The following is a 12,628-nucleotide window of genomic DNA, read 5'->3' as shown; positions in this document are numbered from 1 at the left end:
TCAGATCATCAGATCATCAGTTCATCAGTTCATCAGATCATCATCACTTCATCACATCATCACATCATCACATCATCACATCATCATCACATCATCATCACATCATCACATAATCATCACATCATCACATCATCACATCATCACATCATCATCACATCATCATCACATCATCACATCATCACATCATCACATCATCAGATCATCAGATCATCAGTTCATCAGTTCATCAGATCATCATCACATCATCACATCATCACATCATCACATCATCACATCATCACTTCATCACATCATCATCACATCATCACATCATCAGATCATCAGATCATCAGATCATCAGATCATCAGATCATCATCACATCATCACATCATCATCACATCATCACATCATCACATCATCAGATCATCAGATCATCAGATCATCAGATCATCAGTTCATCAGTTCATCAGTTCATCAGTTCATCAGATCATCATCACATCATCACATCATCACATCATCACATCATCACATCATCACATCATCACATCATCACATCATCATCACATCATCATCACATCATCACATCATCAGATCATCAGATCATCAGTTCATCAGTTCATCAGATCATCAGATCATCATCACTTCATCACATCATCACATCATCACATCATCACATCATCATCACATCATCAGATCATCATCACATCATCACATCATCACATCATCACATCATCACATAATCACATAATCATCACATCATCACATCATCAGATCATCAGATCATCAGATCATCAGTTCATCAGTTCATCAGATCATCATCACTTCATCACATCATCACATCATCACATCATCACATCATCACATCATCACATCATCATCACATCATCATCACATCATCACATAATCATCACATCATCACATCATCACATCATCAGATCATCAGATCATCAGTTCATCAGTTCATCAGATCATCATCACATCATCACATCATCACATCATCACATCATCATCACATAATCACATAATCATCACATCATCACATCATCAGATCATCAGATAATCAGATCATCATCACATCATCACATCATCATCACATCATCACATCATCAGATCATCAGATCATCACATCATCAGATCATCAGATCATCAGTTCATCAGTTCATCAGTTCATCAGTTCATCAGATCATCATCACATCATCACATCATCACATCATCACATCATCACATCATCACATCATCACATCATCACATCATCACATCATCATCACATCATCATCACATCATCACATCATCAGATCATCAGATCATCAGTTCATCAGTTCATCAGATCATCATCACATCATCACATCATCACATCATCACATCATCACATCATCACTTCATCACATCATCATCACATCATCACATCATCACATCATCACATCATCAGATCATCAGATCATCAGATCATCATCACATCATCACATCATCATCACATCATCACATCATCACATCATCAGATCATCACATCATCAGATCATCAGATCATCAGTTCATCAGTTCATCAGTTCATCAGTTCATCAGATCATCATCACATCATCACATCATCATCACATCATCACATCATCACATCATCAGATCATCAGATCATCAGTTCATCAGTTCATCAGATCATCAGGGGCCGGTATTTCAAAACTTGTAATCCAGATCAGAATGATCCGGATAACCAAATCCCCCTGTCCTCAGCCACGGATCAACCTGATCTATCCCGGTATTTCAAAACTTTGCTGGATTGGATCAGAGTGATCCTGATACCGGCAGATTGGGAAGTCCAAATCCATCCCGCCCCCTGGATCACAGACAGGAAACAGGAAATGGAGCCAACATTTTACAGAAAAAGGAGAAGCTAGCTCAACTATTGTCTCTGAATTAAAGTATAATCTTAGCCAGTGTTGATGCGTCCTCAGACTAGATGAAAGGCAATCATTATATTGAGTTAACCAATTATGTAAATCAGCACAAAGTTGAAAGAAGAGCTCGGCGATCTCTAATTAAGCAGAGTTCGCGCTAATTGGAGTTTGTAATGTCACTTACACGCAGTAGTGTAATGTTTATTCTGTGTTGCACTTCTGACGCCGATTCGTTAAAGCATTGCAGTGAACAGCGTGCATGTTTGCAGAAAAAAAAAAGGAACGTGAAAAGGAAATAAACATTGATCAAACAGCAGTGAAGCTTAGTTGTATTAAACAAAGAACTTTGGGAGCAGTTACACTTCAACTGTTCAAATCTTAACATGTAATCTCCCTCAAATCCACCTCTGAGGTGGGATCAGAGTGATCCTGATTTTTAGGATCAAACTGATCCAGATTTCCCACTTAAGTTTTGAAATACTCAACAGCAGCTTTTAATCCGGATCAAAGGCAGGATTGGGATTGGATTGCCAAATCTGAATCTGAATCTTCAGGATCAGATTTGCTTTGAAATACCCGTTTTTAGGATCTGATCAGGATTTAATCCAATCCAGGTGGATTAATCCTGTCGGATCATTTTGAAATACCGGCCCCAGTTCATCAGATCATCATCACATTATCATTAGTAATGTGATGATCCTGCAGGACGACATCCTGAGTGGTTCAAGGACCACCCACATTTCTCCGTTCTGTACCTTCCACCTTATTCTCCTTTCCTGAATTCCATACGAGGAATTCTTTTCAGCTTGGAGGTGGAAGGTATATGAACGGAACCCACAGGACCGGGTCCCACTGCTCCAGGCCATGGAGGAGGCCTGTGGCGACGTGAGTGTCGAGGCCTGTCAGCATTTTGTGTGTGAGGTTTTCAGCTGCCTGTGTGCAGTTTTGAGAAAGCCTTTATTGTTTGAAAAACGTGCGTTAGCAATTGTGAAAAACTCAAATTTTTGTGAAAGGGGTGGGGGGGGGTTGAGCAGGCCGGTTTACTGTTCTCTGTGTGTACCGAAATAAACCTTATTATGCTGCATATTTGTGTGCTGTTTTATTGTTTGACTATGAAAAGAGTGGGCCTACACTGAGACATTTTACAAAAGGAGAAATGTCTCATTCTCCAGAGTCACTGTCATTCATATGGTGTGTTCCATTTTGATGATTGTGTTTTCAGTTTTGCACTGCAGTGTGTTGTAAATGCTTGGTAGTGTCCAAGCAAATGCTTAGTTGTGTGTTCTCAATGAGTGGTATTTTGTGTCATTTGAAAAAATGGCTGTGTGCACCAAATGAAAACACGAGTTCCATTTTGTGAACAGGTAAGAGATTTGATGGCAAAGATTCATCTTGCAAGGGGAGTGTCAGGTTTAGCATTTTGTGTGTGAGGTTTTCAGTTTTGTGTGTGCAGTTTTGAGAAAGCCGTTATTGTTTTGAAAAACGTGTGTTAACAATTGTGAAAAACTGTAACACGTTTTCACGTGTCAGGTCTGCTGGTCCCACACAGGGGGCGATACCGAGCTGATCTGTGAGTTAAAAGTATTTGTGTTTTTGTTTGATCACAGAGTCACAATCAGAGTCACCGGTGCTAAACCAGACTGAAACCAGACTGAAACCGAGGTGAAACCAGACTAGAACCAGAGTGGAATGGCCAGTGACAAACTCATTCACAGTCCAGTTTAAAGACACACCCACACTAAATCTTAAGGAGAGGCGGTGGACTAGTGGCAGAGAAGGTCTCGTCTCTGGTTCGACTCCACGGAGAGACAACAAAAATCCAAGAGGATTCTCCCTACCCTGTCTAGTGCCCCTGAGCAAGGCACCTTACTCCCCCAACATCTGCTCCCTGGGCTCCGTACATGGTCGCTCACTGCTCTGTGTGTCCTGCACCAGATGGGTCAAAAGCAGAGGATACATCTACAAAACTGCATGAGTGTGTCTGTGCATGTGTTGGGACAAATAAATCCTAATCTTTGTCTCTTAATCACATTTTATCAAATACATTGACATGTCTTGTCTTGTTATGTCTCACCTCCACATGTAAACAAGATATGTGTGTGTGTGACGTGTCTGTGATTCACATGAACACTGGTCATGTGATTCACATGAACACTGGTCATGTGATTCACATGAACACTGGTCATGTGATTCACATGAACACTGGTCATGTGAACACGTTGTCATCAGAACGGAGGAGAGACTTCATGTTGACCTGCAGCTTCACTGACTTTCACACATTCTCTCTCCGGCTTTTAGACCCGACATGGCTGCTGAGGTGAATGTGGAGGAGTTCAGTGTGTCAGTTGTTGACATTAACCTTCCTCCTGTGACATTAGAGACAGGAGGTCAGCTGGTCAGCAGCTCAGACTACACGTCCTTAAAATAAACCTCAGAGTCTGTGCAGACCTCAGCTCAGTGACAGTCGGACGTGTTTCAACTCGGAGCAGAGAAAGAACGAGGCTCGTTGTTTGTTCAGGTCAGTTGTGTTTCAGTTGACTTGAGTTTTTATGTCTTTGTGTTGTTGCAGGTTTTGTAAATCAAGTCTGTGACTTGTTCAGAGGTCAGAGCCCCCTGCAGGCTGGGCAAAGAATTACAGTTCTCTCAGGACTAAGTACGTTAGATCTGTTTATTGAACCCAAACATTTATAAGAAAGTTCAGGATTTTATGGAGACGGTTTCACTAACATCTGCTGCTCAGAGTTTCTGTTCATCAAGTCAAAGATACAAACTGCACTGATGAAAGTCCTGATTCTCTTTTGTCCTGTGTGAACTGTTCTTTCTCAGTTTGTGTTTGAGGTGAACTCCTCATCATGGCGGCAGGCGGGATCTCAGCTGGTCTCAGCTTTGAGGATTATTCTCTCTATAGTAACCTGAGTGATGACCAAGTGCTGCAGATCGCCATGGAGCGAAGTCTGAACGACACACACAGCAGCAACCCCAACACAACAAGCAACACAACCAGCAACGCAACCACCAACCTCAACCCTGAGGTCAGACACAGCTCCCAGAATCTTCCTCCAGCCCAGAGCCTCGCTCACTACAGTTCACCAAACCCCCCGAGGGAAAAACCTCCTGACCCGTACGTCCACTCACACACTGCTCATGAAAAGTTGTTTCAGATCAAAGAATATTTATTGATTATTGACTGTGGAATCAGGCTGATTATCGAAATATACAGAAATTATGATAATCATGATTCCACCTCTGCATATGACTCGAAATCAGAATCTGGTTTATTGCCAAGTATATGTTTACACATACATAGAATTGGCTGTGGTGTGTTTGTGCAATTAGAAATATAGCAAATAAAAAATAGGAAACAAAAACACAAAAAATACTACAAGCAAATAAAAAATATACTATAAGCAGGAGGGATTGTGCTAAATGTACAATATGATTATTCATAAAGTGTCACAGGGACATCAGGGCAGTTCAAGTCCCAGGTCTTGTTGACGAGGAGCAGCGGTCCGGTTTTCATGGCTTGAGGTTTTGGTCCTGATGACCTGCAGCCTTCTGCCAAAGGGAAGTGGCTCCAAGAGTCCACGACCAGGGTGGGACAGGTCGGCCTCAAGCTTACCTGCACGCCTCAGAGTCCTGGAGACATTCAGGTCCTGCGGACGTTCAGGTCCTGGAGACGTTCAGGTCCTGCAGAGAGGACAGGTTGCGGCCTCGCACCTTGTCTGATGCGCTGTGGTCCTTGGCTGTAGCAGCAGTGGACTCGATGACAGTGTAGAAGTTCACCATCATTGGCTTTGGTAGGTTGATCTTCTCAGCGGCAGCAGGAAGTGCTCCCTCTGCTGGATGTGGGGAGGGAGCCGGTGTTCAGCTCCCTTCAGGTCCTGGGTGATGAAGGTGCCCAGGAGGCTCAGCAGGGAGAGCTTGTCCTGGAGCAGATCTGGATTATGCTGATCACATGTTGCCTGCGGGGGTGTTTAGACCTTGTGCTCTGATTGACTGATGTCATGTGGTGGCAGGAAGACTTTTGATGGGACAGTCAGCTGCTTCGTGACAGGCTCTGGGAAAAGGATGGTGGCTTATCGCAGAGCTGATGGTCACCTGGTCCACACCGCTCCGGAACCGGAGGAGTGAGTACTCTAAAGCCCTGTACACCTGCTGTGTCACCTGTGGGGTGGGGCGGGAGAGACAGGTGAGGTCAGGTGAGACACGTGAGATAGGTGAGACAGGTGAGACTGGTGTCTGGTGTTGTCTCTGCAGGGAGGAGGAGCCTCTGTTCAAAGCCATCCGTGTTGGAGATGTGAACAGAGTGAAGATCATGGCGATGTGTCCTGGAACGAACCTGATGCTGCCAAGTGACCCCGGCTGGCTCGCCATCCACCAGGCGGTGTGGCACGGTCAGGACTCCTGTCTGAGGGTCCTGCTGTCAGGTAGAGACCAAAAGACACCAGAGACCTCACATCATTGTCCAGAGGACTTTAGTCTGTGTGTTTGTGCTCAGCTCAGCCGGGGACCATCAACAGGCGAACTGAACATGGTGAGTCAGCACTGCTGCTCGCCGTCAGCAGAGAGGAAGTCACATGTGTTCAGGTTCTACTGGAGAACCGAGCCGACACGGAGATCCCCAACTACGACAAGGAGACGCCCCTCTACAAAGGTAACGACAGGAAGTGATGTTTATATATCTTTATATGTACAGACCATCAGTCACTGATCAGTGACTGTATATAAAGAGGATCAGTGACTGTATATAAAGAAGATCAGTGACTGTATATAAAGATGATCAGTGACTGTATATAAAGAGGATCAGTGACTGTATATAAAGATGATCAGTGACTGTATATAAAGATGATTAGTGACTGTATATAAAGAGAATCAGTGACTGTATATAAAGAAGATTAGTGACTTTATATAAAGATGATCAGTGACTGTATATAAAGAGAATCAGTGACTGTATATAAAGAAGATTAGTGACTTTATATAAAGAGGATCAGTGACTGTATATAAAGATGATCAGTGACTGTATATAAAGATGATCAGTGACTGTATATAAAGATGATTAGTGACTGTATATAAAGAGAATCAGTGACTGTATATAAAGAGAATCAGTGACTGTATATAAAGAAGATTAGTGACTGTATATAAAGAGAATCAGTGACTGTATATAAAGAAGATTAGTGACTTTATATAAAGATGATCAGTGACTGTATATAAAGAGAATCAGTGACTGTATATAAAGAAGATTAGTGACTTTATATAAAGAGGATCAGTGACTGTATATAAAGATGATCAGTGACTGTATATAAAGATGATCAGTGACTGTATATAAAGATGATTAGTGACTGTATATAAAGAGAATCAGTGACTGTATATAAAGAAGATTAGTGACTTTATATAAAGAGGATCAGTGACTGTATATAAAGATGATCAGTGACTGTATATAAAGAGGATCAGTGACTGTATATAAAGAAGATTAGTGACTTTATATAAAGAGGATCAGTGACTGTATATAAAGAGAATCAGTGACTGTATATAAAGAGGATCAGTGACTGTATATAAAGATGATCAGTGACTGTATATAAAGAGGATCAGTGACTGTATATAAAGATGATTAGTGACTTTATATAAAGATGATCAGTGACTGTATATAAAGAAGATCAGTGACTGTATATAAAGAGGATCAGTGACTGTATATAAAGAAGATCAGTGACTGTATATAAAGAAGATTAGTGACTGTATATAAAGAAGATTAGTGACTTTATATAAAGAGGATCAGTGACTGTATATAAAGAAGATCAGTGACTGTATATAAAGAGGATCATGACTCTCCTCCTCTGCAGCCTGTGAGCGGGACAGTGCGGTGATGGTGGCGGAGTTGTTGAATCACGGTGTTGCCGTGAACACTCGTTGTATTCAGGGTTGTACTGCTCTTCACGAAGCTGTGGTCCGGAACAACGTGGAGATCTGTGAGATGTTGCTAAAGGCCGGAGCCAAACACAACCTCACCAACATGTACGGCATCTCACCGCTGTTCACCGCGGCTCAGTACGGGCAGGTCGCCACGCTGCGCTTCCTCCTGAAACATGGTAAACTGTTTATCTGATGTTCTACTGATAACACTTCTAACTGCTCCTTCTACTGAATGCTAATGCTAATGCTTTTTCTAAGTGCTATCTACGACTGTTTCTGCTAACAAGTTCTTCTAACTTTTGCTATTACTGCCAATTCTGTCAGCTGCTAATCGCTGCTTCTTTGAAGAAGTTCTTTGTTAACTAGACTTCGTTGTTCTGTCTCCATGAAGCCCTCTGAGTGTTGCTGTCTGAGGCCTGACCCTGGGTCTGCTCTCTGCAGGTGCAGATATCAACAGTCAGGCTGATGACGGAGCCACTGCTCTGTACGAAGCTGCTAAAAATGGACATGAGGAAATTGTGAGGTTCCTCCTCTCACAAAACGCAGATGCCAACAAACCTGGGAAGTCCGGATTATTACCACTTCACATCGCGGCTCAGAGAGGAAGTATCACGTAGGCACCCGACTACTATCGACCTGATTTCAATAATACCTTTTAACCCTAAGCCCCTCAGGAGGTCAGATACTCTCTTAGCAGAACTGACGTCCACCAGGTGTTGCCTTTCTCATTATGGTTCAAAACCAGTATGGTTCTTGATTTGTAGTTTCTGGCTCAGTAATGAGAATATTTGGTTAAAACTGATTCTTAAAGAAAAGAGGGGGTCAGGATCAGCAGCTGTGTTCAGCATGGTGTCGTCTAAATTGTTGATAAGTGTGAATCTGGAATAAAAACGATCTCCCAGTCAAATCAAAACTCTAACTTCACTTCTGAACTAAACATGTCTGGTTTCCTGTCGAGTCCCGATCCTGCTGGGAATCCGACTGAGCTAATCCCTGTGATGTCCCCTGCCTCCAGTATCGTGTCCATGTTGATACCAGCCACCAGTAAGGCCCGAGTCCGGCGGGCCGGCATCAGCCCGCTCCACGTGGCGGCCGAGCGCGAGCGTGACGACGTGCTGGAGCTGCTGATCGCGGCGGGCTTCGATGTGAACGCTCAGCTGTCGGAGGAGCGGTCCCAGCTGTACGAGGACCGCCGCAGCTCCGCCCTCTACTTCTCCGTCATGAACAACGACATCAAGGCCGTGAGCCTGCTGCTGGAGGCCGGCGCCGACCCGAACCTGGACCTGCTGAAGCCGCTGATGGTGGCGGTGAGGCAGAGCTGCGTCCAGGCCACGATCCTGCTCGTGAAGCACGGAGCTGACATCAACGCCTGCATCCCCATGCACCCCACCACCTTCCCCCCCATCTACATGTTCGCCATGAAGGACCTGCCCATGTTCAAGTACCTGCTGGACCAGGGAGGCCACGCCCGCTCCTGCTTTGACTGTTGTCTTGGCAGCAAACCTCATCCACCAATCAAAACCACTCGGTCAGAGAGGGGCAACTCCTACTTCCTGGAAGAGACACACCTGAGGAGGAGCGTTCAGGTGGGCTGAGGTTAACACGATTAAATATAGACATTGATTGATTGATTGATTGATTGATTAATTGATTGATTGATTGACAGTTCTGTGAGATGATCTCAGCCCCAAGCATCTCTCGGTGGGCGGGGCCAATCATTGACGTCCTACTGGACTACGTTGGTCAGGTGACTCTCTGCTCCAGACTGATGGAACACCTGGACAGTTACAGCGAGTGGAGCATCATCAAAGAAAAAGCAAGTCAGTCAATAGATAATCAATAACTCTCATTGTTGTTCTCTCAGCAGTGAAGTGCTGTCCACAGATTGTTGATTGCTCCCTGGTTTGTGGTTCAGCTTCACCGCGGTCACTGATGCAGAACTGCCGGCTGCAGATCCTGCAGCTGGTCGCACGTCCTCGGGTGAAGAAGCTACCGCTGCCTGGAGTTCTGCTCCGGTTCCTGCAACATGGAGAAGGATCCATCGAGGACTGAGGTGTCACTCATACTGACTTTACCCAGTTTACTCAGTTAACCCAGTTACATCCAGGTAAACTCAGTTAAACTCAGTTTAGTCAATGATAAGATTGAGTTTGTTGTTTGTTAGAAGATAAAGATCAAATATGAGAAATGAAGAAATGTAGTTTAGCTGCATCAGCTTAGTGTAAACAGATAAAACAGATGTTATTCAAATGTGACTAATTTGTTACTAACCTGTTATTAACATGTTGGTAACATGGTATTAATCTGTTATTAACGTGTGTCAGGAAGGAAACAGCAAGATAACATTTGAAAACAATTTGACTCATAATCACATGAGAACATTTATTCACAGTTAAAATTGATTGAAAATGTAGATTTTAAAACAACGAAATAAAAAACAAGTTTTAACTAAAAGGAACTAATTTCATTTTTATTAATTGAAGTTCTGAAAGTTTATTTACATTATGATTGTTTTTTTTATTTCAATGTGAGCAGATAAACAGACGAGCACAAATGAAAAAGTCTCATACATAATTAATGTAATCTGATTATGTTGACGTTGTATTCACTCAGAGACGATAAGTGACACATGAGAAGAACAGTTTTCATTTCAGAGGATGACATCAGACGACGCTCGACACATCGACTCTGTCACTTTCCCTGCTTGTAGGGGAGGGGCTGTGGGCGGGGCTGTGGGAGGGGCTGGGGGAGGAGGTGGGCCCTGTGAGGCTGGGGGAGGATCATGGGCTGTTTGTTGTCTCCTCGGTCATGCCAGCAGACGTCCAGCAGGGGGTAGACTTTCCCCTGAATGTCCAGCCTGAAGCTGTAGATGAAGCCCAGCTCATCTGGACTGTCGCTGCTGTAGAAGGTCAGACCTCCTCCCTCATAGTCCAGGAGCAGTCCCACCCGGCGGGGGGGCGTGGACACCGGGAGGACGACCCTGGGTGAGGAGAAGGCTTCGTACACTCCGTCCTTCAGTCCGATCAGCCACGCCCCGCTCTCTGGGCTCTTGACCAGCTTGGACTTGCGACCGGTTGTTCCTTTGACCAAACCAAGACGCCATCTGGGTTTGTTACCCACCTCCACCTGGTGAGGACACAACTTTAAACCACTACTTCCACACGAGCAGAGGAGTTGGCCCGAGATACGTCTCATTCACACAACAACATTTTTAGCCCAATTTTATAGTCGCCTGACTTTTGGACAAAAGCTCTAAACTGTAAACAAATCTGTGTTCAATCACTTTGAGTGAACTCCTCATAGTTCAGGAGGCTTGTGGATAAGTCTCAGAGGAGATGTGGAGACCAGACATACGAGTGCAGGCTCCTGGTGAAGATGTGCATCGTGAGAGAAGCTGATCACATGTCAGTGAGAGTCCTGAGAACGACTCCTCTCAGAACAGGACACTTCCTTAACCATCTTTTCAATTTCTGTGATTTCTGTGTGTGCACTGCAGTCTCCTGGTGGGGCTCTATCTATGCTTCTATCAGTTTCTATCTATCTATGCTTTCAACTTACAAACACCTGTCAATCATCATTTAAGAACTCAAGTGTGAACAATTCTGCAGTTTAGGAACGTGTCTTGAATCTGATGTAGTTTTCTTAAGAACAGATTTAAGAAGATGTTGTCATCGCAGCTGAGAGTGGTGGTGTGTATCCTGCTGAACAGGGGGGCAATGGTGATGGGTTACCTCCCAGTAGTGTTTCCCAGAGGAGAAGCCTCGGTCGGTCAGGACACAGTAACTATAACTGAACCTCTCTGGATTATCAGGAAGTCTCCGCAGCACAGCCCCACAGAACACCACCGTGTCCCCGTGATGGAGCTCCAACATCGGGTGAGCGCTCTGAGGATCCAGCTTCAACATCTCTGGTGCTGGAGGACGAGGAGGACGTTTTCATATGTGAAGACACAAGATTGTTTGAATCATTCATCTGATTTATAACTGACAAGGACAGGTAGAGGGACAGAGACAGACAGAGGAAGGGGGACTTATAGAGAGAATGGTAGAGGGAAGGGGACTGGTAGATGGACAGGGACCAGTAAGACAGGTAGAGGGCTAAGTAGAGGGACAGGGACCAGTAAGACAGGTAGAGGGCTAAGTAGAGGGACAGGGACCAGTAAGACAGGTAGAGGGCTAATTAGAGGGACAGGGACCAGTAAGACAGGTAGAGGGCTAAGTAGAGGGACAGGGACCAGTAAGACAGGTAGAGGCTTAAGTAGAGGGACAGGGACCAGTAAGACAGGTAGAGGGCTAAGTAGAGGAACAGGGACCAGTAAGACAGGTAGAGGGCTAAGTAGAGGGACAGGGACCAGTAAGACAGGTAGAGGCCTAAGTAGAGGGACAGGGACCAGTAAGACAGGTAGAGGGCTAAGTAGAGGGACAGGGACCAGTAAGACAGGTAGAGGGCTAAGTAGAGGGACAGGGACCAGTAAGACAGGTAGAGGGCTAATTAGAGGGACAGGGGCCAGTAAGACAGGTAGAGGGCTAAGTAGAGGGACAGGGACCAGTAAGACGGGTAGAGGGCTAAGTAGAGGGACAGGGACCAGTAAGACAGGTAGAGGACTAAGTAGGGGGACAGGGACCAGTAAGACAGGTAGAGGGCTAAGTAGAGGGACAGGGACCAGTAAGACAGGTAGAGGACTAAGTAGGGGGACAGGGACCAGTAAGACAGGTAGAGGGCTAAGTAGAGGGACAGGGACCAGTAAGACAGGTAGAGGGCTAAGTAGAGGGACAGGGACCAGTAAGACAGGTAGAGGACTAAGTAGAGGGACAGGGACCAGTAAGACAGGTAGAGGGCTAAGTAGAGGGAC

At 44.7% G+C, this 12,628-nt stretch overlaps 2 protein-coding genes across 5 annotated transcripts in view; one reads left to right on the top strand and one right to left on the bottom strand.

Annotated features, from left to right (window-relative positions):
• The first annotated feature begins 4,163 nt into the window (after positions 1-4,163).
• On the top strand, positions 4,164-10,200 carry LOC133973322 (ankyrin repeat and SOCS box protein 2-like). 4 transcript variants are annotated; one of them, XM_062411094.1, is made up of 10 exons: positions 4,164-4,387; positions 4,696-4,990; positions 5,886-5,996; positions 6,127-6,296; positions 6,368-6,523; positions 7,707-7,952; positions 8,218-8,389; positions 8,792-9,362; positions 9,443-9,592; positions 9,692-10,200. In XM_062411094.1, exons 2-10 carry the CDS (start codon positions 4,722-4,724, stop codon positions 9,707-9,709), a joined length of 1,863 nt encoding a protein of 620 aa, XP_062267078.1. In that variant the 5' UTR covers positions 4,164-4,387; positions 4,696-4,721; the 3' UTR covers positions 9,710-10,200. The 4 variants fall into 4 exon arrangements, with proteins under 4 accessions (XP_062267078.1, XP_062267076.1, XP_062267077.1 ...); XM_062411092.1 differs by having other exon boundaries at positions 4,169-4,387; positions 9,443-9,596; XM_062411093.1 differs by lacking the exon at positions 5,886-5,996 and having other exon boundaries at positions 4,173-4,387; positions 9,443-9,596.
• A 56-nt stretch (positions 10,201-10,256) lies between these two features.
• The window catches only part of LOC133973325 (E3 ubiquitin-protein ligase TRIM50-like), an 11,421-nt gene continuing 9,049 nt past the window's right edge, over positions 10,257-12,628 (bottom strand). Inside the window, exons 8-9 of the mRNA XM_062411098.1 lie at positions 11,508-11,689; positions 10,257-10,902 (exon numbers count right to left, since the gene is read on the bottom strand). Of these exons, the coding sequence (XP_062267082.1) occupies positions 10,468-10,902; positions 11,508-11,689 (617 nt within the window). The 3' untranslated portion in view covers positions 10,257-10,467. The remainder of the gene's footprint in view (positions 10,903-11,507; positions 11,690-12,628) is intronic.

This window comes from Platichthys flesus, chromosome 18, assembly GCF_949316205.1.
Source record: "Platichthys flesus chromosome 18, fPlaFle2.1, whole genome shotgun sequence".
In the NCBI taxonomy this organism is placed as follows: domain Eukaryota; kingdom Metazoa; phylum Chordata; class Actinopteri; order Pleuronectiformes; family Pleuronectidae; genus Platichthys; species Platichthys flesus.
Note: the sequence above shows the minus strand (reverse complement) of the source record. Positions and strands in the feature narration are given on the sequence as shown.

Coding starts and splice junctions, on each gene's coding strand:
- LOC133973322 (XM_062411092.1), top strand. CDS start 4,722: ATGGCGGCAGGCGGGATCTCAGCTGGTCTCAGCTTTGAGGATTATTCT. Junction 7,953..8,217: donor GCGCTTCCTCCTGAAACATG/GTAAACTGTTTA, acceptor TGCTCTCTGCAG/GTGCAGATATCAACAGTCAG. Junction 9,597..9,691: donor CATCATCAAAGAAAAAGCAA/GTCAGTCAATAG, acceptor TTTGTGGTTCAG/CTTCACCGCGGTCACTGATG.